Here is a 27117-nt window from a genome sequence, read left to right on the forward strand (position 1 = left end):
CTCATCTTGCTGACTGCCATCACTGTTGCTGACTATCATAATCCCATATATAGTGTTCAATTTAAAGTCACCTCAGAATGGGAAGCAGGAGAAAAATGGGGTCAACTTGACAAACTGATACAAAAAACTTCAGCAAAACAGGACAATGATCATTTATTTCAGACATACATTTGGAGAAGAAGCCTTAACATTGAAGTGTAAAGCTCGCTCTATTGGGTTACAGAAGCTTTATGCAGATTACAATATGCATATCATAAATTCCACACTTCATTATCTATGTACTAGACATTATCAGGATTAACATTAAAGAAATTCCCAGCATCTCAAAATATGAAGGCCTTCTCCTATGTCCCATGAACTGGAAAATAACTAATCTAGTTTATCATTACAGTACTTAGTGTTAGGCATAAGGATCTATCGCAGATGCAACTGTCTGAATAAAACATGCGCATTTGTGGCTATTTCACAAACCTTATTATAATACTAAACTTGAATAAAACAGGAATTTTACACAATGTATAAATATTGAAGTATGTATTTTAAGCATCAGTGTAACTATTGGGATTTATTCCAATGTTTCAGCACCTCAATGTTGAGAGTAAACTTGTCAAGTCACTTATAATGAATAATACCCTGATACTTCTTGCATTTAAGCTATAACATTTTGACCCCTTGTATGAGTACAGCAGGTAATACTTTCTTAGGAAAGAATCAATTATTTCGGTCACCTGTTTTAATAAACATAATAACTACCACTTATGCAACTGCATTGTCATTGAGTATTTAAGTATTGTTTTTAATCTTTTAATTGGAGCATTCAAGTAATTTAAAAAATATAGACAATGGAAACAATTACCCTGTCAATATGTGGTAGTGCCAAAATGCCCCCGTTAAGGCAGGGACAAGGGACAGGAAGGGTCTACTGTGAAATTCCTGGCCTTTGGCAGGATGTTAATTAAGCTTTCAATGGGTCTGCTAACACCCATTATCCCTGAGCCCACCTCAATTTAGTAGTGACCATGATTAAACAGTTGGGTATGATTTACTTATGCCTCCTGAAGGTTGTCCAACAAATTCTTCCCATTTTGCAGAGGCCGATTTAGGTGTGGTGTACTTCATTGTCAAGTATTTGGTGTCTCACTGAAGGATCCAGCATGTATGGGAGAGATGGGTATAAAGTCGACTTCTTGACTTTGCCCTGACCATCCTAAAGTCCCTCTGTTACCCTTGCTGGCTGATGAGTTTATTGCCAGCAGCTGCCACTGTTCCCAGTGGCACTGACAGCAGTGAGGCCAGTGGCTCTCAGCAAGTGGGATTTCTGCCACCTAGATCTTCAATCCTAAAGAAAGCTTAACAGTAGTACTGTGTTCAAAGGGCACTCAACACTAATCAGACTTCCACCATGGAACACATAGGGGTTCCCAGTCAGCTTTCTGATCAGTGCCATTTAAATTCTGCCCCATATGTCTATTTATATATGTGGTTATATAGCAACCAGAAGAAATCTCATTTCAATACTGCTCTTTTGACACATTTTTCAAATAAAATGCTACAGTAAGTCAGTATATTTAAGAGAAGTGTTCCAATGCAAAATAGTGAAGTATCCTTCGGTTATTTTGTTTTGATAACACTGGTAATCATAAAAGATTTCTTTTGGCCATTATTACTGAGCAAGTTAAATGTTCTTTTTGAAATAATGCTTTGAGAATTTTGTAGGAAATTGCAGATATAGAAAATGTTCCCACTGTTGTAAAGTTACTAATATAGAGCAACCAGAAGAAATCTCATTTCAATACTGCTAACCGACTATCTTTTAATGCCAAATAAAAGACAAAATGCTGGAAACATAGTGTCTCTTGGAGAATGAAAGAGTTAATATTTCAAGTGGATGATCTCATCAGAATTACCAGGCATTGATACTAGTAACAATTCATCAGTTGCTTTATAGTACTCCGATCACTTACAGATTTCAGACAAAACAAACTTAAGAAATCTCAGACATATTCTGCACTAAACCCATAAAAAGGATCTTAATGAGATCAATTTAACAAGATAGATTGAGGGTTCTTTGTATGAATGTGAATATAACAAATTCTTTTAAATGTATAATGAATAGATTCCTTAAATTTTGTCCTAGATTTCATCTGATAAGAGTTCATAAAGTGCTATCACAATATCAGTTACACACTTCACAATATTTGCTATCTGCAAGAATTTGTAACTATTTAATTGGGAAACTGTCACCTTTTATCATTTATTCTTTGAAGCGAAAAGGCGCAGCCAGAAAATCTAATGTGGAATTGATGGCTGTGTGGGGTGAGCAGTCACAGCTACATTGAGAATAATTGTGTAGATTTACTGTTAAAGGCATCAGTTGTATACTATTGATTGCGTTCTAACAAAAAAAAATGAATGAATGATGATTATCTGCTGAAAGACATGTACACCAAGTGGAATATATCAAGTTCTTTGTCAGGAGGGACTGACATTAGAAATTATGCAATCATTCTCCTTTCAAACCAACTAGCATGGGTTCCAGCACCAGGAAATGCTCAAAGCATGAGGTTAAAAAACCTGTTTACATTTTAGCACCCGAGTTCGTGCCACTGTTATGATGAAAGTTGTCAGTTTTAAAACATATGCAGAAATCCTCTGCTTAATTAAGAGATAATTAAGAAATCCAGTTATTACCATATTATAACAAGCATTTTTTTTTTGTTAAACCCTCTCTCTGTAACATGCAATAGATGTACCAAATCAAAGCTTGGCAATATCTCAGTCTCCAAGGGTCATGTTAGAGTCTAATTATATAAAACTTTGCAACCTATCAGATCGAAATGCCGGCAAGCTTTCTGCTGTTTGCCCACTTGGGACTTCCCTGCACATCAGGCGTTGGATTCCAAGGCTGAGATTCTGCAAAGTCATGGAGAGGACAGGGATCATTAAAAATGGGTAGTGGGACCCAGATTCAGAGGTCCTACCCCAATTTTTCATAGATCCAATTTTACCAACTGGGGAAAGGGGGACTAACATAGATCACATGATGAAAACTCAAATGAAGCAGGGACATTTATATACCAATGAAGCAACGACCTTATCTTGCAGTGTATGTTGAATATTCAGATAGACATAAATATTCTTGAAGGGGTGCAGAAGACCTGTGGAAGAGTTGCCAGCCTGTATCTGAGAGATGGAAAAAAATCCATGCTGGCAATTTCAAAAGCTATTTGTTGCCAAAACCCTAAGTGCTATTATTATAGCATTATCACACATGCCTTGCTTTCCACAAATATCATAGTGAAGGGATTGTAAATTCGCAGTTTGACAGCTCAAAATAGTAATGAAGGATTAGCTGTTTGTCACGTTGGGTTATAGTTTAGGTAGAGTCATAGAGATGTACAGCAAGGAAACAGACCCTTCGGTCCAACCCATCCATGCTGACCAGATATCCTAACCCAGTCTAGTCCCACCTGCCAGCACCTGGCCCATATCCCTCCAAACCCTTCCTATTCATATACCCATCCGGACACCTTTTAAATGTTGCAATTGTACAAGCCTCCACCACTTCCTCTGGCAGTTCATTCCATACACGTACCACCCTCTGCTTGAAAAAGTTGCCCCTTAGGTCTCTTTTTGCTAAAGGCTGTCACAGGCAGCGGGGCAATGTCTGCACATTGCACACCCTGTTCAGGTGTGAAAACCTCAGAATTTCCTTTGCAATTTCACATAAGCAGACAGCCATCAAAATATTACATCTATATCTCTAGAAAACTTAACTATTCTAAAGAGAGTGAGGGGAGGGTCAGCAAAATAAGCACACCATACACATAAGCACTTTGGGGTAAAATTTCTGTAAGGATTCTCCAGATCTCCTAACGTTCAAATGTGGGATCCCCTGGAGAAATGATATTCTTTGAAATTTACCACCAAAACCAAGCAGCTTGTCCTTATTGCCATGAATATCTGGAAATGCGTTGACGAGGCTGTTTGAAATGTCTGGCACTGGTCTCTTTAGTACAGTGTCGTTTCCTTGTTCGGTTTTGCCTCAAAAGTTGATTCCGGCTTAGCTTTCTTCGCTCAGCATATAATTTGGCACGCTGCATGACACGCATCTGATTGGTATGTACCATACCACAATCTCCAAACAAAGTGGACATTCTTCGAGGGATATAATGAGCGACTGGAACAGCCCTAAAGAAAGTGGAGAGACATTTACCTGAACAGTTTTCAGAGTATTAATTCTGTCAACTATGGGACAAGTTACAGTGTAACTACTTTAATATCACTAGAAAGGTAGCACATAGGAGAGCTATTTTGACTCCTAAAGCTGATTTGATATTAGTACATTTGAACTATATAAACTTTGAAGAATTTATGTAAAGTTAATGATGGAAGGGAATCAGCTCAGGATTTTCGAAAGTCTGACGAAAACCGTTTACAATGTAATAGATTAGGTTAGATTTCCTACAGTGAGGAAACAGGCCCTTTGGCCCAACAAGTCCACACCAACCCTCCGAAGAGTAACCCATCCAGACCCATTTCCCTCTGACTAACGCACCTAACACTACGGGCAATTTAGCATAGCCAATTGACCTGACCTGTACATCTTTGGACTGTGGGAGGAAACCCACACAAACACAGGGACAATGTGCAAAATCCACACAGACAGTCACCCAAGGCTGGAATCAAACCTGGTGCTGTGAGGCAACAGTGCTAACCACTGAGCTACCAGGCAATGGATTACATAATAAAATATTTGAAAAAGTTTAAAGATTGCATTTGTTTCTCTTTCAGGGAATCCTCTCAAGCCAGATACACTTTTTGCTTACAATGCAAATATCATGGAAAAAAAAGAACAGGAAATTGAGTGTATTTCATATTTCATGAAACATTTACCTTTAATGTTTTAATCCCTTATGAAGTACACACACTCTCCATTTTTAATATTCTCTATGTTAGAGTTCTCTTTCAAAAGGACAACTTTGATGTTCATAACAGCGGTAGGTCATTCAACACTACCATTCAGTGACTCTGGGGCTTTGCACCTATCATGACATTCTATTGTCCTTGGCAAAACAAGCACAAAAATATCCTTCGAAGCAAATTACTGCAGATACTGGAAATCTGAAACAGAAACAGAAAATGCTAAAGAAGCTCAGTGAGTCTGGCAGGATTTGTGAAGAGACCAGCAGAATTAATGCTTCAAGTCCTTGGAACTGATCTTGCACAATATTATCTTGCCTTGCACTGACTTTCTTTTTCTTTCACCACCCTATAAACCTGACAAACATGATAAACATCTGTTGGAAATGCATAAGTGGACTACGTGAAAAAAAGGAAAATGTCAAACTTAAGACACTTTCTAAAATAAAAAAAATCTTTTTGCTTCCAATTGCTGAATGACCTGTGTTTGGAAGAGATAAAGGATCCTGCAAGCCGATGATTGCCGAGCAATCTTGGTGAGATTTGACTTCTGCTTCAAATACTTGGGAAGCCAGAAGGAATTAAAAAATCAGGAAAGGGCAATAAGATTGCAATAGCTCTTTCTCCTGGTTGAAATTTAGGAACCTAATAATGTCAGCACCATTGCATTTAACTACCTCGCAAACTCTGAAAAGCTGCAATGTGACCAATATTAAAAACCTGGGATCCAGTTTGATTTTCAGTTGACCTAAATTTTGTTTAAAAATCTTCCACAAGTACACAGCTGTTAGAAATTTGATTTTGTCAGGCAGAAGCTCAGTGGGCTATGAGAATTCAACAACTACCTTTTTGCTTTACAAACCATTGGTCAGTAAGGGTGTGTGGATGCGTATGTATCTGAAATTTAAATTTTAAATTATAACTTATAGATTCTCTTAAAAAAAAGTTGCAAAACTAGTTGATAGGTTTTGCATAACGATAAACAGATTTTGAGATTTTTTTGAAGAAGCTTGTTGAGAGGTTCTTGGATTCTGGATAGCAGTATGAAAGGGAGACAATTGGCCATTTTGCTGATTAAATTTAAACATTTCTGTTCATGGTGTGATGCTTGGAATAGTGGGGCATGATTATCAGTGCATTTCTCCCATCATAGTTGAAATGGGTCATATTTTATTTACAATTTTAATTGTGTCCTTTATGTGTTATATTAGTTGAGTGGTGTCCACTTATTATTGACCCAACTTCCCTGTGTTTTTGTATCCAATTTCCACTCTGCTCCCACTTTCACCTGGTCTCTCTCGGACTCCTCTCTTCCCTTCCTGACACCTTTGTTTCCATTTCCAGGGATAGGGCATATCCACTACAAACCCACCAATTTCAACAGTTACCTGGACTATACATCCTCACACCTTGCTTCTTGTAAAGACTCCATTTCACCTCTCTCAGTTCCCCATCACCACCACATAAGTTCTGATGATGCCAACTTCGACAAGGGAACATCCGAAATGTCCACCTTCTTCCTCAACCAAAGATTCCTCAGCACTGTTGTCAACAGGGCCCTCAACAGGGTCCGACCAATCTCCCACATTTTGGCCTTCACCCATTCTCTTTGTTCCTACACAAACAATAGGTTCCCTCTTATCCTTACCTACCACCTCACCAGCATCCACATCCAAAAGGTTCATCAGCCACCATTTCCTCCACCTCCTGTGAGATGCCACCACCAGACACACATCCCCCTCCCCTCTCTTGTCTGGCTTCTGCAGGGACTGTTCCCTGTGGGACACACTGGTCCACTCCTCCTTCACTCCCAACAACCCCATCCCCTGCCCCCCCCCTCCCCCACACCCCCATGGCACCTTCCCCTGCAGATGCAGAAGGTGTAACACCTGTCCATTTATCTCCTCCCTCCTCCATATCCAAGGGCCCAAACATACCTTTCAGATGAAGCAGCACTTTACTGCATTCGCTGCTCACAATGTGGCCTCCTCTACATTGGGGAAACAAAACCTAGACTGGGTGACTGCTTCACAGATGACTACATTCAGCTTGTGAAATACCCTGACCCTCAAGTTGCGTGCCCCTTTAACACACCATCCTGTTGCCTGGCCAGTATCTCTCAGGCTTGCTGCAGTGTTCCAGCAAAACTCAGTGCAAGCACCTCCTTTTCTGCTTGGGGACCCTGCAGCTCCCTGGACTCAATACGGAGTTCAATAACTTAGGGCTTGAGTTTCCCATGTCCTAGCCCCTTCTCATACACACCAGGCCTTGTTATTACATAGTCTGCTACAACACACCACCTGTTGTTAGCCACTAAAACTCCCCATTTAACATAGAAGAATACAGCGCAGTACAGGCCCTTTGGTCCTCGATGTTGCACCGATCCAAGCCCACCTAACTTACACTAGCCCACTATCCTCCATATGCCTATCCAATGCCCGTTTAAATGCCCATAAAGAGGGAGAGTCCACCACTGCTACTGGCAGGACATTCCATGAACTCACGACTCGCTGAGTAAAGAATCTACCCCTAACATCTGTCCTATACCTACACCCCTTAATTTAAAGCTATGCCCCCTCGTAATTTGTCACTATTCAGTCTCCCAGCCAGATTCTCATCCACTCCTTTGTCTTTCCCACTGTTCTCCTCTCTCTTTGGGCTCTATCCCTACCTATCCTTTACTCCTTAGCCCCTCCCCCTACACTACCATCAGCATATACAGTAAACTGACAATTTCCTAGCTACCATCAGTTCTGAGGAAGGGTCATCATACACAAAATGTTAACTCTGATTTCTCATTGCAGATGCTGCCAGACCTAAGTTTTTCCAGCAACTTCTGTTTTGCTTCCAACTCCCCAGCTGAAGTTTTTTTTGAAAATCCATTTTGTCAAAAGAAATTCCAACCTACATTTGCCTGCAAAATTGAGTCTATGAAGGCCAATGCATTCTCCTTGTAACAATGGCCTAGAATTCTGTTTCCATAATAACAGTAGTGGGCAATTCTTAAAAATATCATAAAAACAGGTGACCTAGTTTATGTATATCTTCAAATTGAAGGCAAGTTCCTGGTTGCTGTGATAATTACTTTTGTCATTGAATATGCAGTTTTAGTTATAGTCTTTTTTTTAAAAAAATCACTTGTGTTTTAATCAAGATCCTAATGGGTGGCACAGTGGTTAGCACTACTACCTCAGCGCCAGGTTCAATTCCCGCCTCGGGCAATTGTCTGTGTGGAGTTTGCACATTATCCCAGTGTCTGCATGGGTTTCCTCCCACATTCCAAAGATGTGCAGGTTAGGTAAATTGGCCATGCTAAATTGCCTGTACTGTTAGGTACATTAGGTAGGGGAATGGGTCTGGGTGGGCTGCTCTTCGGAGGGTCAGTGTGGGCATATTTCCACACTGTAGGGAATCCAATCCAATAGCACCATTGTGCTTGGTGCATTCCCAGAGGGAAATGGGTCCGAGTGGGTTACTCTTTGGAGGTGTGCACTGGTTGGGCCGAAGGGCCTATTTCCGCACTGTAGGGAATCTAATTAATCATAATGGATGTTTTTCAGTTGCATGCGTAAAGGATGTTCCCTATTATGGGAAATTACAGAAGTTGAGATCACCATTTAAAAATAAAGGGATTGCTGATTTAAGACAGAGGTGAAGGAAAAATTGTTCTTCAGGATGATGTCATTTTTGGAATTCTTGTCCTCAAAGATAGTAGGAGCAGAGTTTTTGAATATTTTTAAAGGCTGAAGTAAGTAGATGCTTGTTAAGCAAGGATATGAAAAGTTATTAGGCATAGGTAGGAGGTGAAGTAATCAGATCAGCGATGATCTTATTTAATGATGAAGTAGGCTCAAGGGTCTATGGGGCTTACTCCTGCTCCTAAATCTTTAAGTTCAACAATATTAACAATGATGGAAGGTTATCTAAAGAGGAAGAAAGAAAAATAAATTTTCTCAGCTTCTTTGAGGCAAACAGGCTGGGTAAACTTCAGGTTTTAAATAAAGTAATAGGCTAACTTGCTGGCAAAATTAGAAAAAGGTCCCACTTCCAAACAGTTTTCCGAAGAGCAAACTGGATGCAAATATAGCAACCCAGAGAATTGCCAGTTAAAAGGGCATTGAGGGACCAAGTTATCAGCATTGTCATAGCAATGATGACAATTTGCCAGAGGGGAACAAGACTGCCACTGTGTCTGCATGAGATGAAAGTATATGCTGCAGGGCTAGAATGTTCAAACTCTAATCTTTGGAACGTCGGATGGGTTTTCCCCTAACAATCAACAAGGGTTTCATGGTCATCATTAGACTGTCATTCTAGATTTTCATTTTGGAATTCAAGCATCGCCATCTGCACAGTGAGATTTGAAACTGGGTCCCCAGAATATTACCTGGGTCTGATATTCTAGCAATAATACCATGAAGCTAATGCCTCCCCTGTGACTGGTGGTCACTTCTTGGAGCTAAAGGATCTTAGGCCAGCAAGACAATGTTGTTATCTTCTAAGAGCTGCAGTGTAGCCAGCAAAGTTGCATCCGGAGCTGCAGCTGCACTGCTGGGGGTCTTGGATTTTCTGAATGTGGAGACAGCCCATTAACTGGATACTTTACATAATATTAAGCAGGTGCAATGCTGAAATAAATGGAATTGAGATCCGGAAATGTTACAATCCTAAAATCCGCAAAATACTCAGTCACAATTTCTCTGAATGGAGACTCCAATTTCAGTGTTTTTTCTTCTGTTAGCTTCCTGCCCTCCAATTTGCAGGTTCCTTGGGTTTCATTGAAGCTATTGCCCTCTACCTTACCAACATAGTCATTCGAGCGAGAGAGAGAGAGAGAGAGAGAGAGAGAAATCAATCCACTTACTCTTATAGAGTTGGAACTTGAAGGATCGGGACCTCATGGTATAATTTTTATTTCATTTGAGATGGGCACAAGACAATCTTTCACTCATCTTTCCTTACGTTTTAGCAATGGTGTAAATGGTGAATAACGATCAATAGTCATTAATTTCCAGGAACAACATTTAGGCAATTCTCAATTAGCAAACAGAAAAACAGGTTTTCACATTGATGGTTTATTAAAACATGCTCTTGGGGTGAATGATAGGAAACAATAAGGTTTCTGACATTTGCAATCATAAGGCCTAAAGCAAAACAAAAGGTCAAAAGATATTGTCATGCTACATAACAGATGTCACTTTTGTCGCCCTCAACAATGTATTTCAGGCTATTGCCAGCAACTGAGTTATTTTTTCATTAACTTTCAGATTTTGTGAACTGCCTGCAGCAAGATCATGCTGCTAGTCACAATTATTCATGTCTTTGTAATAACAGGTTATAAATACTTATGGCAACAAGTGACAACATCCTAACAGTGAAATTACTATGCATCTTATACAGCTTCATAACACATGAAATGCTTATTTTCCGAAAAAATCCATGAGGCTGAAGAAAGTTATATTCTGTGCACAAATGATGTTATATAAACTTTTGCTTAAGATATTAGGTAAAGCTAAATGAATATCAAAAATAAATGTTACGCAATTATAAGCTATTCAGAAGCATATTCACCATTAGATGAGATTCTGGCAATGCAAATCATTTATTGAATAAGCCAGACTGTGCTAAGGGTTACATCAAAAACCTATTTAGGATTATCAATTGTAATGTGTAATAGTGTAATGCATTTGCCTATGGTAGAAGCTAACATTTATAAATACTTAGGACCCCGCTTCATTAAAAGAGGGGACATGGAGATAGAAAATCTCTGTTGCATCCCCGTGGCAAAACCTTGACTGACCAATACCTGTCTTATTGGAGAATTAAGATTGACAATTAACTGTTCTGCTTGCATCTCCAAGACCCAGTCCGTCAATCAGGACTGCACCCACACCCCTTCTCATGTTCTATTAACTCTAACTAGTGTGCTTTTTAGCAAGTTTGTTTCTTGTGTCTTAGGTCTGATGAGTGCAAGGGTGGCACAGTGATTCAGTGGTTAGCACTGCTGCCTCACAGCACCAAGGACCCAAATTTGATTCCACCCTCAAGCGACTGTGTGGAGTTTGTACATTCTCCCTATGCCTAGGTGGATTTTCTCCCACAGTTGGAAAATGTGGAAGTAGGTGGATTGGCCATACTAAATTGCCCATAGAGTCTGGGGAATATGCAGGCTAGGTGGATTAGCCATTGGAAATGCAGGATTACAGGGATAGGTTAAGGAGGTGGATCTGGGTGGGATGTTGTTCAGAGAGTTGATGTGGTCTCGAATGGGCTGAATGGCCTTCTTCCACACTGCAGGAATTCTGTGATTCTCGGTGAAAATCTTCAACTTTGATTGTCTCCTTTAAGCAAGTTCTGTACTACCAAACAATTATTCAAATGCCTTGGTCAATGGACTCCTTTAAAGTTCTACTTTAATACAAGTTTAAAGCAAACTAGTTAAAAACAGATTTTAGACCAGCTATTTTTTAAGCAAAAAGTGAATAATGTATGAAATAGGTTTCTGGGCAATGTTCTGGAGGCCAGAATTCTGGAATTGTCCAGTAAGCCATTGATATTGCAGTGGGCAAACGAGTATATATTCATCCTTTAATTATGCAGAATTCAAATATTACTGAGAAAAAGGGGCATGCTATCAAAGCTGACCTTGCAAAGGCCAGAATACTAGAGTCAAGGGGAGCAATAACGTACATTGCATGAGAAAGATGCTGATTGATTAACAAGTCTACTCCAACTGGATGAGGTGTTGCTTCATATTAGCTGCTGTGGTTGTGGTATGTTCACTGAGCTATGAAGTTGATTTGCAGACATTTCATCCCCTATCTAGGTGACATCTTCAGTGCTTTGGAGCCTCCTGTGAAGCTGTACTGTGTCTTCTGAAATTTATTTCATTCCGTTCCTGCTGCTTCCAGTTGCTCAGTGTAGTGGCTGGCATTTTGGGTCTAGGTGTACATGTTTGTTGATGGAGTCCATGGATGAGTGCCATGCCTCTAGAGATTCTCTGGTTATCCTTTGTTTAGCTTGTCCTATGATCATTGTTATCCCAATCGAATTTGTGGTCCTTGCGTCACAAAGCTAGTCCCTTTTTCTTCTAAAAGCTGTTCCTTGGCTCTCAGAGATTCTGCCCTTGATATTTTTCAGAGGTGCAACAAACCAGGCCAGACTTCGATCAGTCTGGTTTGGTACAGAGATGAAAAGAATTTTGAGAAGTCTTTTGTTTATACGTAAGCAGATGAGACTTCAGGCCAAAGTGGTCATGTTTTTAAAATGACCTGTATAATGAAACGGGAGTGGTCAGCTCTTTAGCTAGCTGAGCTGAGCAGGTTTTAGTTCAGTCTTGAACTGGGAAGTTCAACAGGGAGCTGTGTGGAAACTTTCTCTTTTTCTGCTCTTCAACTTCAACACTGAGAGGTGACCTTATAGAGGTTTACAAACTTATGAGGGGCATGGATAGGGTAAGTAGGCAAAGTCTTTTCCCTGGGGTCGGGGAGTCTAGAACCAGAAAGCATAAGTTTAGGGTGAGAGGGGAAAGATATAAAAGAGGCCCAAGAGGCAACTTTTTCCCACACAGATGCTGGTACGTGCATGGAATGAGCTGCCAGAGGAAGTGGTGGAGGCTGGTACAATTGCAACATTTAAGAAGCATTTGGATGCGTATACGAATAGGAAGGGTTTGGAGGGATATGGGCCGGGTGCTGGCAGGTAGGACTAGACTGGTTAGGGTATCTGGTCGGCATGGACAGGTTGGACTGAAGAGTCTGTTTCCATGCTGTACATCTCTATGACTCTTATATGTTTCATTTATATACTGGGTTTTAAAGAGTATTCGGAACAGCAAAAATTAAGTCTAGCTGGATAGGCGGAGTTCTGGATGGGTTCTTTATTCTGATCTTTGTGTTTCATTGTGTAATTCTGGGAATACATTTTTGTCGATTTTAAAATCTAGTAGTCAACCTTGCTATCTTACTCCAGGTAATTTTCACTGTACACTTACTGAAACAAATTGCAAAGTTATGGTCTGGGCTGCCTGCTTAAGAATGTTTTGAGTGGTCTGGCCTAGTCCATAGCACTTGTCATCTTTGTGTTTGACTACTGGGGACAGCTGGTTGTGGTGTTTCGTGGCTAGTTGGTGTTCATGGATACGGTTTGCTGGTTTGTCCTAAAGTGTGTTTTGTGCTGTCTTTGTAAATTACATTAGTCTTGCACAGGGTAGAGGGTATTTTGTCCTGGTGAGTTGTTGTCTGAGTGTGGCTGTCAATTTATGGGCTATCTTGAATCCCAGTGGTCAGAGAAGCCTAGCTGTCAGTTCCGAGATTTTTTTTATCCAAGGTAGCATGGCTAGTGAGTTAGGTCATGGCATGTCCTTGTCATGTTATTAGTCCTAATGCAGCTTCTCTTGGGTGTTTGGTGTTGTAGGCTATTTACAACGGCCACTACAATGACCAACTGGAAGCAGCAGGAACCGAACCAAATAAATTCCAGAAGACACAGTACAGCAGCACCTCACAGGAGGCTCCAAAGCATAGAAGGTATCACCTAGACAGGGGATAAAAAATGTCCCAGCTCGGCGAACATAACCACAACCACAGCAACTGGCACTGAAACGACAAATCTTTAGAGCAAACCTTGAATATATACAGCTTCTAGTAAGTATAAGTGAGACACATTAAGGGTTAATCTGATGATCTTACACTGATTGTTAATGTAATTTTTTGAGAACTCGGTTGTTCAACAAATACTGTCTAATTGCAGAATTACATTTCATGTTAGAAATCATGTTTGAGATTTGTAAGCATGGGCTTGGTGAGTAATGAACGTACTTAACCTCTTGGCAATTGCTGAAAAAACATGCTGTTTGACATGATCTACCATTCCTTGTGATATACAGCATATGTATATGGGGACAAAAGTTCCATGCTGTTTTGTCAATAGCAATGTGTCAAACAAGCAGAATCAAAAGTCTGGGCATTAGCATCCCTTTCTAATAGAGTATAACTTTTTGTTGCCTTTGAATTTTGTGATTGTTCATCTCCTTGGTTAGTGCAAAATGAGAACTTTTCCAGCCTATCTACTTTCTCACATATTTTAATAGTCCAGAAAAAAAAGTATAAGTTGTGTCAAATTGCCTTCCTGACCAATATCGTGATCCAATGTCAGTTTGAATCTTTTTCATTCCTTCCAGACCCAAATGTGATAGCAAGACTAGTTGAAAGGAGCCTGATCACCTTGCTTCAAAAATCTGTTGTTTGGCAAGTTGCGGATGGATCCACGAGAAGGAGATGGAGTAATAAATGAATAACTTTACACATTCAATAAAACAGTTTGAAAGCTCTTTAGTAAGCCAAGTTAAATATTTACAGAAGGAATTTTTAGAACCTGATTGATTATGATGAATTTTTGAATAGAAACATGTAATTTAGTGTTTTCCAATATCCTATTACTAACCTGTGACCTTCTAATTTCTCTGTCAATTCAGTTGCTTCTTCACTGTCATGGTTATTACTACTTGGGTGTCCAAGTTGGTCTTCCAGAGGATTGATTTCCAATCTTGTCACAGGATATTCAACTGTATTGAAAGAAAACAAAATAACAAATAGTTAAATACAAATCATGGAAGGAAGATGAAACTCTTTGTGCTCTGTGTTGTCTACTGATTCTGCTCATCACCTGCGAAGACTAATTATTTCTGACTTGGCTCCCTAATGGAGCAATAAAATAGTCAACAAAACCCCAAATTCTTGCAAGGTGAATGAGTTATAAAATACTTACATAAAGAAATTAAGCAATTCTGAAAAAAAGCAGCAATGTTCTACGTTCTTCCAGTGGTTCATTTAGCATTAGAGTCTCACATACCAATATGGTTTCAGATTTTGGAGGTGCTGGTGTTGGACTGGGGTGGACAAAGTTAAAAAAAAAATCACAACACCAGGTTATAGTCCAACAGGTTTATCTGGATGCACTAGCTTTGGAGCGCTGCTCCTTCATCAGGTGATTGCATTCATCCACAACCACCTTAAGGAGCTATCAAAATGAACAGAAGGCAGACCAAGCCTCCTGTTAGTTAAAGAGTGATCCATCTGAAGAAGATAGCAAGAATCAACCTTGCCTGTGGTACCTCTCTATATTCAAACTAAAGATCCTGACATTTTTTGTCTTATCTGCATAATTTTATGCTAAATTAGATATCATAGGATTAAACAATTGCCCACGAAGTATTTACCCCTTCAGTAGGGGAGAGAACTGCTGGTGGACAAAGGAGGAATGGGGAAATACAATGCTGTGCAATCTACTGTGAATTAGATCATAAGAAGTACTGCTCGGTACATTTTAATATATCTTGTTATTCTAACTGAGTTAGTTATATCCATTACCATGCCCAGAAGGCATGAGGAGGGTTTTTAATTTGAAAATTATAGTCTCATTTCTTATTTTTTTTAAAAAATGGACATTTGATGGACTTCAAATTGCGACTGACCTCAATACGTGGTTCAAGTGGACATATGCTGACCCATCATCCTCCCGGATGTAACACTGCTGTATTGTATAGACAGACATTCTAGTCAAACCTACATAAAGGAGCCATAGATAATGCACTTCCACAGCCAGGTTTAGTTTCAAGAAAACCACTGAAATTCCGTATGCTGAAGGCACTAATGGCCTCCTCAGGTAGCTCCTACAATACATAACGTTTTTGATGAGATACATGAGAGCCACCATATTAACCAAGGCAAATCTTCCAGAAAGCCTGGTCATGTGAACGAAATCTCTGGGACTAAATTCTTTTTTTGGCAAAGCACTTTTGCGTAAGATTTATGGCACCCAATGTCAACTTTTCTCATACAATCTTCCACTCTTCATTGAATTAGTTATGCAGCCAGACCCTACAATGCCATTGCGTAAGGTTGCATGGCAGGAAAGGTGGAAGTGCTCACCACAGCTGGAACTTTGCAATGTTCACATCAGTGCGATATTTAAATTCAACTCTACAGAACTTCAAATGTTGTAAGCCAGTAACTGACCTTCATACTGGTCCTGCACCGTTGTCCAAAAGATAATGGCCCAGGAAAGTAGTTTAGCTCATCATTTTAACAACAGGAACCTGAAGATGCCAATGGATGAATGGTGGAGAGAAGGGAAGTGCTGTACCCTGCTGCCCAGCAAGGCAGTGCTCACCATCAGACCCACTTGACCTGAACTAAGATAATGGCTCACATCAATGTGGTGCCCCAGGTGAAAAACAATGTACAGCAGTGCAGGAACAGTAGCTAAGGTAAGTTCCACCATCTTCTTTCGGATAGTTGACATCCACAGGGTCCCCACTCACTAACTCTGCCACTTCACATTACTTTCATTAATGCTCATGGATTACACTGAAAGCAAAAACTGCTGGAGTGAGAAACAGCGTTAATATTTTGAGATAATGGACTAAATCTCTCATCATTGCATACATTGTGTCCATTCAATGACTGTCATCCACTTCATTCTCACAAACTACTAATCCTTCCTGCCCACTGCACTTCCGACTCACTCACTGGGTAACATCTCCCCTTCTCCTGTATCACCACTATGTACCCTTCCATGCATTGTCATTATACTCAGTCCTTCACTTCACTTGGAAAAATTGGCCCTAAACCAATGTCTCCACAACTAACTTATCTGTAATCCCTTGTTTTGTTGTACTTGACCTGTAGCATAAACAGTGGTGATCCCCTAGGACTAGAATCAAACAAATTCCTTGACTGACTGTGGCAGTGAGGGAAAAACAATGACTGCAGATGCTGGAAACCAGATTCTGGATTAGTGGTGCTGGAAGAGCACAGCAGGTCAGGCAGCATCCAAGGAGCTTCGAAATCGACGTTTTGGGCAAAAGCCTTTCATCAGGAATAAAGGCAGTGAGCCTGAAGTGTGGAGAGATAAGCTAGAGGAGGGTGGGGGTGGGGAGAAAGTAGCATAGAGTACATTGGGTGAGGGGGAGGGGGATGAAGGTGACAGGTCAGGGAGGAGAGGGTGGAGTGGATAGGTGGAAAAAGGAGATAGGCAGGTAGGACAAGTCCGGACAAGTCATGGGGACAGTGATGAGCTGGAAGTTTAGAACTAGGGTGAGGTGGGGTAAGGGGAAATGAGTCTACATTGATACCCTGGGGTTGAAGTGTTCGGAGGCAGAAGATGAGGCGTTCTTCCTCCAGGCATCTGGTGGTGAGGGAGCAGTGGTGAAGGAGGCCCAGGACCTCCATGTCCTTGGCAGAGTGGGAGGGGGAGTTGAAATGTTGGGCCACGGGGCGGTGTAGTTGATTGGTGCGGGTGTCCCGGAGATGTTCCCTAAAGCGCTCTGCTAGGAGGCGCCCAGTCTCCCCAATGTAGAGGAGACCGCATCGGGAGCAACGGATACAATAAATGATATTAGCGGATGTGTAAGTAAAACTTTGATGGATGTGGAAGGCTCCTTTAGGGCCTTGGATAGAGGTGAGGGAGGAGGTGTGGGCGCAGGTTTTACAGTTCCTGCGGTGGCAGGGGAACGTGCCAGGATGGGAGGGTGGGTTGTAGGGGGGCGTGGACCTGACCAGGTAGTCACGGAGGGAACGGTCTTTGCGGAAGGCGGAAAGGGGTGGGGAGGGAAATATATCCCTGGTGGTGGGGTCTGTTTGGAGGTGGCGGAAATGTCGGCGGATGATTTGGTTTATGCGAAGGTTGGTAGGGTGGAAGGTGAGCACCAGGGGCGTTCTGTCCTTGTTACGGTTGGAGGGGTGGGGTCTGAGGGCGGAGGTGCAGGATGGAGAAGAGATGCGTTGGAGGGCATCTTTAACCACGTGGGAAGGGAAACTGCGGTCTCTAAAAGAAGGAGGCCATCTGGTGTGTTCTGTGGTGGAAGCAATATGGTCTGACTAATCATTATATTCTTCTGAGCCCACTGAGGACTGGTTCCTTTTGACTTTTAGAGATGGCCATTTGGTTAAATCATAAACAATGTGTTTGTCATATAAACTGGATTTGCTGCAGAAGTGAGACTTTGACATAACACCGCAGCATACAGCAATATGCCCACTCCTTTGACAGTTGTGCCCTAAACTGTGACAAGCTGCATTCTTCTTCCTATGCACTAAAACAAAATGCAAGCAAAAGAGGGTGGCAGCATTGAAATAAAGGCAGGATGAGTAACCACTAAGAAATGAAATCAAGAGCCATAGATGCATCTTGTGTAGTTGCAGGTGATGCATGGATGTCTTAGTGTAAAGCGACCTGTCAAAAGCAAGCAATTTGTAGGTGTCCCTGGGCTCCAATGTGAAGTCCTGAAGGGCTAAAGTGGTCAGACAACAGGCATTATTGGTAGTTTGTCATTGCCAACTTGTTTGGACAAGGGGTGAAGGAGGACAAAGCCAAGGGAGCATGGTGGGGCCTTACAATGAAGGTAGAGTGGGAATGAAGACCCAGATAAGCAAATAGTAAGCTGCTGTCGCCAGGCAACTGCCCTGACCATCATGTCAGGAATCAACACTATCTAGTTTCCTGGGGAAGGAGTTAAGAATTGGAAACTGCATAGAATGAGGAAAGTTGAAGTAATGCATGAAATAATTACTCATGCTCATTAGTGAGATTCTGAACTTGGAGCTAACATTCAAATTTATGTTGAATTCAAAGCAATATATATTTACACAATCTTCGCCATTTCAAACAATATTATTGGACTTCAGTTATTGCCCTTGCACTAAACCTTTGTGCAGGAGTAGGCCATTCGACTCCTCAAGCCTGCTTCAACATGATCATGGCCGATCATCGAGCACCATACTCTAATTCCACTTTATCCCTCATATCCCTGAAGACTCAAGACCTACATTTACCTCCTTCTTGAAAATACAATGTTTTGGATTCAACCACTTTCTGTGGTAGTGATTCCACAGGCTCACTACTCACTGAAAAAATTTCTCCTCATCCTAGTCTCAGTCCAAAAGCTTTACCCCTTATCTTTAAAAGTACAACCCCTGGTTTTGGAGACCTTTGCATTCAAAATATCTTTCTACATCTAACCTGTCTAACCTTGTTAGAATTGTACAGGTTTCTATGAGATCCTCACTAAAACATCACCACTAAGATTACTTTATATTAATTATAAATATAAAAGGACATGAACTTAGGTTTGTGGGGAGGGATAGTATGTTATTATTCATTGACTTAATATATATTAAAAGTTGTTAGCATCTACTATTAATATATTTATTATTAGTCAAATAATAGTGCACAAGATCGGATCTATAAATTTTTCACATCCATTTAGATGTGGAGGTATGATTTAAATATCCAAGTCTTACCTTGGATGTTCACGATAATCCAGTCATCTTCCTCATTCTCGTACAGAATATTGTTCATTCCACTCATTCCTTCATTGTCTTCTCTGTCCATCTCACCCAGAAAGAAACGGGTGAGTTTGCCAAGCATGTTTGACATGCGTAAAGTTACTCTGAGCTATATCCTTCCAACAGGGCTTCAATAATGATTGTTGTTCCCTTAACTCCTATTTTAAAAAAAAAGTACAACTTGCAGTTTAGAAAAGTAATATACTGTAACTCAAATTAGGATTGAGGATTGGACCATGCCATCAATTCACAACAGTGAGGGGTAAATGAAATGTTGCAGCCTTTTAATACCAGAACTTTATGACTGATGTGTGCTTAAATCTCCAAGCCAACTGCACAGCAGCAGCTTTAAATGAAAGTCATCATTCAAAATACTGGGTCAATATCCTACATCACATTTATAATAGTGCCTTTTCTGTAATATTACTTTCCAATTATGCTAGCATTAACAAGTTTTCACACGTACAGAGGTAGTAGGATCTGGTCAGAGATGTAAGCTTTAAAAGGAGCTTCTTAAAAAGGAAAGAGAAGTGGGAAGTTTAAGAAGAAATTGTGGATTTAATGCAATGGTTAATGGTAGGATAAGGAAAAGTGAGGATGGACAAGACATCAGAAATTGACGAGTGCTGTGCAACGTTGCCTCACCAAAACAATATTGGAAATACTATCACTACAAGGACCACAATTGTTCAAGGAAAAGACCAATCATCATCTCCTGAGGAGGATTAGGAATGGCAATAACTGTGGCATTTCCAGATCCACCCTCATCGTGAAAACAATTTTTTTAAAAAGTGTACAATTAGCAGATAGATTTGTGTCCAACACCATCAATACATAAATGAAAATCTTTCTGGTGTTTATGACCACTACATGAATGCTCTGTGAAGAAATGTAGGGCAAGGGAGTAGTTCAGAAAAAACATTGGCAGTGATATGTTTTGTGGTGATGTGGCTACAATTTCACGGCCTATTTTTTTTAAAAAAGTGGCCTTACAGTCCTGAACGCAGAATGCTTATGCTGTCCACACGCACAGATTTAAGTCTGAAGATGATGGCCTAGATTTCATTCAATGGCAAGGGAGTGGGTCTAAGTGTTCATCATGCTTACATCTGCCCACAGTCTTCGCTTTTGAATCACAATTTACAATTTCTGGAGATAATTTCCAGTGTGCATCCTTCATTGGCCATCTGTATTGTCTCAGTCAGGACAAACAATAACATCTCTCTTCAACTAAACTCAATAATCCTCAGTGGAAATGCATAGGTCTGAACCAAGAAGTACAAGTTTAAATGTTCAATTAATGCAAAGCCATGTATGGAAAGCAAATAATATGGAAAGGATGACAGAATTGAGACAAAATTTAAAAGTCCAATCCTTTGCCATAATTTTCTTAGATGTGTTTAGCCGATTGTGAATGTGCATCTCACACTATCCTTGCCTTTTGCTTGAGTTTGATGATTGTCCGCATCACAAACAACATTGCAGACTGGTTGATGTGTGTGTGTTGCTACACAAAATCAAATCTTCTTAAAGTAATACCATACAATGTTCTAATTTCATTCCTGTTTAAAAATGAGACGTATTGCCACTGTTTGATAGGGCCAGACCATGATGCTCCTCTCACTGGTCAATTTCACTTTTAGGGAATAAAAAAATCCAGAAAAAACAGACCGTGGGCAATGTAAAAATATCTAAATAAAAGGCATTAAATCTGTTCTGATAGAAGCAAGACTATCTCAAATGATTCCGGGCCCTGACCTCAAAATGCTTGTATGGCTGACTAACAATACTTTAACTGTTCTTGGGAAAACAACAACAGCATCTTAAAAAGAAAGAAAAAAAAAACAATCGCGAGCTTAGAAAAGGAATTCCACAACTTAAGTGTTATGCAACTGAAGACATGGAAGATACTAGTGAACCTCTTTGAAATATCCCTGTTTCATTTTTATTTTAAGAGGCCAGAATTAGAAGAACACACACACACCTAAGAGGGTTGTGGAGCTGGAGGGGATTACAGAAAAGGTCATGATCACTTTTGACATCAAGTATGAGAATTCTTTTTCAAGATGAGGCATTGTTTAACAGGGAGCAATTATAGGTCAGTGAGCACAAGGATGATTGGGACTTGTCATCATTTAGGACATGGGTAGTTGTATATACAGAGGTATTGTTAAATAATGCAGATGATTAGAATTTATTATCCTTTTTGATTGCACCAGTAAATTGCATATTCCTTTGTGCACATCTCACTTTGTAGTGAGGGATTAAAAGTCAATGTTGCAAAGGTAGGGCTACATCAGGCAAGGGATATATGGGGCCCACTACAGTCGGTTTGACAGGCCTCCACAATCATGGAGGAGGCTATGCATCACATTCCCATTGGCAGGAAAATGGACCTCCATTATGTAAGCATTGGGAAAGGGCTGACACAAGACACCCACTCTCTGACTAATGGAACTTTAATTAGGTTTAATAATGAGCCATCTTAAAATCATAATCACTGAGATCATGAGGATTTAGTAGTAGCTGAGACTCTCTCAAACTTGCATCGGTTTCTCGCGACTCCTGAAGGTCACCTTGTTAGTGGACTCCTTTCACAAGGCACATACTGTCTGATGAGGGATTGTGATCTTGGAAAAGGGAGGTGCCCAAAGAAAGCCACTTCTTACCTATGCCTCCAAACCATTTCCCCAGCAGCACAGCCCTCATTCCCGACTGCCATGCATCTGGGAGATGCATGACTGGCAGGAGCCATGATTCCTAGTGGTGCTGGCAAGCAGTGGAGAGCCGCCAACCTCTGATTGGCCAGCAGTTAGAAGGAGGGGATTTCTACTGCTGGAATCCTAATTCTCAGGGAATACCTAATACTTACTTCATATGGACCTCCCTCACTGGTTTTCTAACACCAGTGTGCAGGACTTGTGTCAGGACCACTATATCTATATCCAACAATAACAGCATTAAAAATGGGCCACTAGATCCTGACGGTTTACCAGTTATGGAGAACATTCACCATTGCTGGAGATAGAATCCGGATTTATTTTTGTCCTGTCCTTTAGATGAAGACAAGGAAATGAATATGTATAACTAACTGTCCCAAACTGTTTTTAAAAAATTCAGAGCCGAACAAGGACGGCATAGTGGCTCAGTGGATAGCACTGCTGCCTCACAGCGCCAGGGACCCGGGTTCGATTACTAGTCAGGAGTGTGATGGAATAGGGTCCATTTGGCTGATCAGGTCCAACTGCAATAACACTCAAAGCTCATACACAGCACAAAAGCATTCCACCTGACCAGTGCCTCATTCACCAGGCTTCATGTCGGTTTGTTCTATCGATGGTGAATTGTGGCTACAGCATGTTTCATCCACAAAATGTACTGCTGAAACTACCAAAAAGATTCTTCTACAGCCCCTCAGCCCCCACGACCATGAAAAGTGAATATCACAGTTGAACCCAACCGAGCAACCATGTGCACCTTCTTAAAAACAATCAGGAGATAATCTTCAGAAATGGGAATCATGGCTGTTACTTCCTTTGCGCAAACATAAACTCAATTATATAATTACTCTGGTTGAAATTGGACCATGTAGTGCATTTACCCACAGAACCATCATTAGACTAACTCTTAATTTTTAATTCACTGCTTTAAAACTAACAAAACATATGCCTAGAAAGTGGATTTGAACATATTCCTGCAAGATCAACAAAGTAGTATACTAACCTGTTAAATGAGATAATCAAAATTTTAAAAAAGGCACCAATAAAACCACAGAAACAAAGAATATTATGCAGTATTTAAAATGTCAAATCAATCCATAGCCAGGTCTGCTATTTCTACAGTTGTATAAACCATTTTCCCAACCAAATTTGGACTGTGCTTATAAAGTATGGAATATGTAATCATCCTTATTGAATGACTTTTGTTTTAATTTAAATCACTGTATCAATTTTAACTTACTACACTCAAGACCATAAGACATAGGAGTGGAAGTAAGGCCATTCAGCCCATCGAGTCCACTCCGCCATTCAATCATGGCTGATGGGCATTTCAACTCCACTTACCCGCATTCTCCCCATAGCCCTTAATTCCTTAAGACATCAAGAATTTATCAATCTCTGCCTTGAAGACACTTAACATCCCGGCCTCCACTGCACTCTGCAGCAATGAATTCCACAGGCCCACCACTCTCTGGTTGAAGAAATGTCTCCGCATTTCTATTCTGAATTTACCCCCCTCTAATGCTAAGGCTGTGTCCACAGGTCTTAGTCTCCTCACCTAATGGAAACAATTTCCTAGCGTCCACCCTTTCCAAGCCATGTATTATCTTGTAAGTTTCTATTAGATCTCCCCTTAATCTAAACTCCAATGAATACAATCCCAGGATCCTCAGCCGTTCCTCGTATGTTAGACCTACCATTCCAGGGATCATCTGTGTGAATCTAGTCTGGACACGTTCCAGTGCCAGTATGTCCTTCCTGAGGTGTGGGAACCAAAACTGGACACAGTACTCCAAATTGAGTCCAACCAGAGCTTTATAAAGTCTCAGTAGCACATCGGTGCTTTTATATTCCAACCCTCTTGAGATAAATGACAACATTGCATTCACTTTCTTAATCATGGATTCAACCTGCATGTTTACCTTTAGAGAATCCTCGACTAGCACTCCCAGGTCCCTTTGTACTTTGGCTTTACAAATTTTCTCACTGTTTAGAAAGTAGTCTATGCTTGTATTCTTTTTTCCAAAGTGCAAGACCTCCCATTTGCTCACATGGAATTCCATCAGCCATTTCCTGGACCACTCTCCCAAACTGTCTAGATCCTTCTGCAGCCTCTCCACTTCTTCAGTACTACCTGCCTGCCCACCTAACTTCGTATCATCGGCAAACTTCGCTAGAATGTCCCCAGTCCCTTCATCCAGATCATTAATATATAACGTAAACAGCTGCGGCCCCATCAGTGAACCCTGCGGGACACTGTTTGTCACCAGCTGCCATTCCGAAAAAGAACCTTTTATCCCAATTGTCAGACAGCCAATCCTCAATCCATACCAGTAGCTCACCTCGAACACCATGGGCCCTCACCTTACTTAGCAGCCACCCGTGTGGCACCTTATCAAAGGCCTTTTGGAAGTCTAGATAGACCACATCCACTGGGTTTCCCTGGTCTAACCTACTTGTCACCTCTTCAAAGAATTCAAAACAGGTTTGTCAGGCACGACCTCCCCTTACTAAATCCATGTTGACTTGTTCTAATCCGACCCTGCTCTTCCAAGAATTTAGAAACCTCATCTTTAATGATGGATTCTAGAATTTTACCAACAACCGAGGTTAGGCTAATTGGCCTATAATTTTCCATCTTTTGTCTTGATCCTTTCTTGAACAACAGCGATCTTCCAATCATCCGGGTCTTCCCTGAATCCAGTGACTTTTGAAAGATCTCAACCAACGTCTCCGTTATTTCCTCAGTCATCTCCCTCAGAACTCTAGGATGTAGCCCATCGGGGCCAGGAGATTTATCAATTTTAAGACCTTTTAGCTTTTCTAGCACTTTCTCTTTTGTAATGGCAACCATACTCAACTCAGCCCCCTGACTCCCTTTAATTGTTGGATATTATTCATGTGTTCCACTGTGAAGACTGATGCAAAGTATTTATTAAGTTCTCCAGCTATTTCCTTATCTCTCATCACTAGGCTTCCAGCATCAGTTTGAAGTGGCCCCGTGTCTATTTTTGCCTGTCGTTTGCTTCTTATGTATTGAAAGAAACTTTTACTATCATTTCTAATATTACTGGCTAGCCTACCTTCATCTTTGATCCTCTCCTTCATTATTTCTCTCATAGTTATCCTCTGTTTGTTTTTGTAGCCTTCCCAATCTTCTGATTTCCTAGTGCTCTTGAGCACTTTTTGGATCTCTTTTTCTTTGTCAGCCATGGCTGTCTAATCCCTCCCCAGATCGTCTTTCTTTTCTTGGGGATGAACCTCTGTACAGTGTCCTCAATTATACCCACAAACTCCTGCCATTTTTGCTCTATTGTCATCCCCTCTAGGCTCTGCTTCAGTCTATTTTCGTCAGTTCCTCTCTCATGCCCTCATAATTACCTTTATTTAACCGTAACACCATTACATGATGCGGAATATAAAGGGCTACCCAAAAGGGCGAGTTTTAGGTGACTTAAAACAAAACACCTACAAGATATGAAACAAGACATTTCAACCAGTCAACTACATAATTCATAAAAAATATTGCTGGGTTTTATACAGAATGCATGGCAATACAAATAGATTTTAACTTCGATTTGTAACCCATTTTGGATCAGCGTGTCTCCAATCGAGAAAAAGTATTTGATACGTACACAGTGTACCTGCTAAACTTGATTGGTTGAGGAATGTGCAGTCTCTGCGTTCTGAATGGAGAAATGGGTCAAATGTGATTGGCTGTGGGAGAGCCTCCAATTCTATAAACTCAGTCGCTGGACAGATTCCTTTTACGACAGACCTTCATTATAAAAACAAACATTTTTACTTCAACCTAAAACTTCATTTAACAAAGTCGGCTAGTTCCTTCAATAATTAAAACATTGCAAGAGTCTTGGAATGGCGGAAATGCAGGGTTTTCTTTAAAAATAAAACAAAACCAATAAGGATACACGTTGGGCTGACTTTTATCAAGCTGCCGAAAGAAAGTCTCACTCGTACTGGATTCGCTTTCACACAACAGAACAGAGCGATCAACTCGGAAGATTTCACACGTTTTGACCTTGAACTTTGGATAACGTAACTTGAAAATATCGATCGTAACATCTCAAAACGCTGTGTGATGTTCTCAGTCACGACTTTCAAACAGTAAAGACATGTCTGAACATGCTCAAAACAGAAAACAATAAAGACGTCCTAAGGTATACATCACCGAAAATTACATTCCCAAGAACAACTCCTCGTTACAAATACATAGCAAAACTTCTTGAGATGATCTAACGGGCAGGGGGGTAACTGTATTGATTACCGTTGGAAAGAAGTCACCCAAGTGACCGTCCTCCACACTTAAATCCACTTTAAAATGACATTTCCTAGCAAAAACACGAATGTTATCGAATTCAAGTTACCTTTCAAACTATCCTGTTGACGAAACGGAGGAATTCTAATCTAAAATGACCCTAAACCAAGCTCGACCTTCAGAACAACAAAACCATCTCCAGATTTATTTTGATCAGCTGTTTGCGTAATCTACCATTTACAAATAGCGTCACTGACTCCGCCTGTCAAAGGCCAATAAGACGGTATCAACTTCTCTCGTTACCCAGTCCAGTACCACAGTGTTCTGTCTGAGCAGTGCAGCTGCTCCTAATGTTTGGTGAAGCGAAAAAAAAATTGATCCTGAGAGTGTTGACTCCGCCCCTCTTAGAGACGTTTTCCTTGTCCTGCGTACTTACCAATAAATGCATTGAAAATATAATTCCTGTTTGAATTTGGATCGACATTGGTGATGGTGTGTTTAATAACGTGTTGGAGGAGGTTTGAGGTTTATTGTAAACCTCCAGCGTCTCACTGCTCCAGCTGATGGTCTGAAAGATAGCATACATAAAGATAGCGAAATAATCAAATACATATAAATTCACATCGATGAAAAAGCATTTTTCATGAAACACTTTTGCTTCAACATTAGCTGTTGTCCCTAAGCTGTAACGCCGTTCACACACTTTTTCCTACAAACGTAGTATCACACCAACACTTCTGCTGAGTGAAACATTTTTGGCTTGTTTTGTACTGGAAGATTTAGGTCATACTCTCTTTACAGATGAGGGAAGTGCTTTGTTACCTTCAACTATCATTACTATCTTTGAATT

The 27117-nt window shown here is 40.6% G+C and overlaps 1 protein-coding gene across 3 annotated transcripts; it reads right to left on the reverse strand.

The window, feature by feature from the left end:
• Window positions 1-144: 144 nt before the first annotated feature.
• On the reverse strand, window positions 145-26603 carry LOC140496450 (uncharacterized). Of its 3 annotated transcripts, none has more exons than XM_072596198.1 (5): window positions 26377-26603; window positions 25636-25769; window positions 19227-19429; window positions 14368-14488; window positions 145-4191 (listed from the first exon to the last, which is right to left on the reverse strand). In XM_072596198.1, exons 3-5 carry the CDS (start codon window positions 19360-19362, stop codon window positions 3948-3950), a joined length of 501 nt encoding a protein of 166 aa, XP_072452299.1. In that variant the 5' UTR covers window positions 19363-19429; window positions 25636-25769; window positions 26377-26603; the 3' UTR covers window positions 145-3947. The 3 variants fall into 3 exon arrangements, with proteins under 3 accessions (XP_072452299.1, XP_072452296.1, XP_072452297.1); XM_072596195.1 differs by having other exon boundaries at window positions 25627-25769; XM_072596196.1 differs by lacking the exon at window positions 26377-26603 and adding an exon at window positions 25970-25990 and having other exon boundaries at window positions 25627-25769.
• Window positions 26604-27117: the final 514 nt, after the last annotated feature.

The sequence above is a fragment of the Chiloscyllium punctatum genome, chromosome 26 (assembly GCF_047496795.1).
Source record: "Chiloscyllium punctatum isolate Juve2018m chromosome 26, sChiPun1.3, whole genome shotgun sequence".
NCBI classification, from domain to species: domain Eukaryota; kingdom Metazoa; phylum Chordata; class Chondrichthyes; order Orectolobiformes; family Hemiscylliidae; genus Chiloscyllium; species Chiloscyllium punctatum.

Coding starts and splice junctions, on each gene's coding strand:
- LOC140496450 (XM_072596198.1), bottom strand. CDS start 19,362: ATGTCAAACATGCTTGGCAAACTCACCCGTTTCTTTCTGGGTGAGATG. Junction 14,489..19,226: donor GATTATCGTGAACATCCAAG/GTAAGACTTGGA, acceptor CTTTCAATACAG/TTGAATATCCTGTGACAAGA. Junction 4,192..14,367: donor GAGAAATTAGAAGGTCACAG/GTTAGTAATAGG, acceptor CACTTTCTTTAG/GGCTGTTCCAGTCGCTCATT.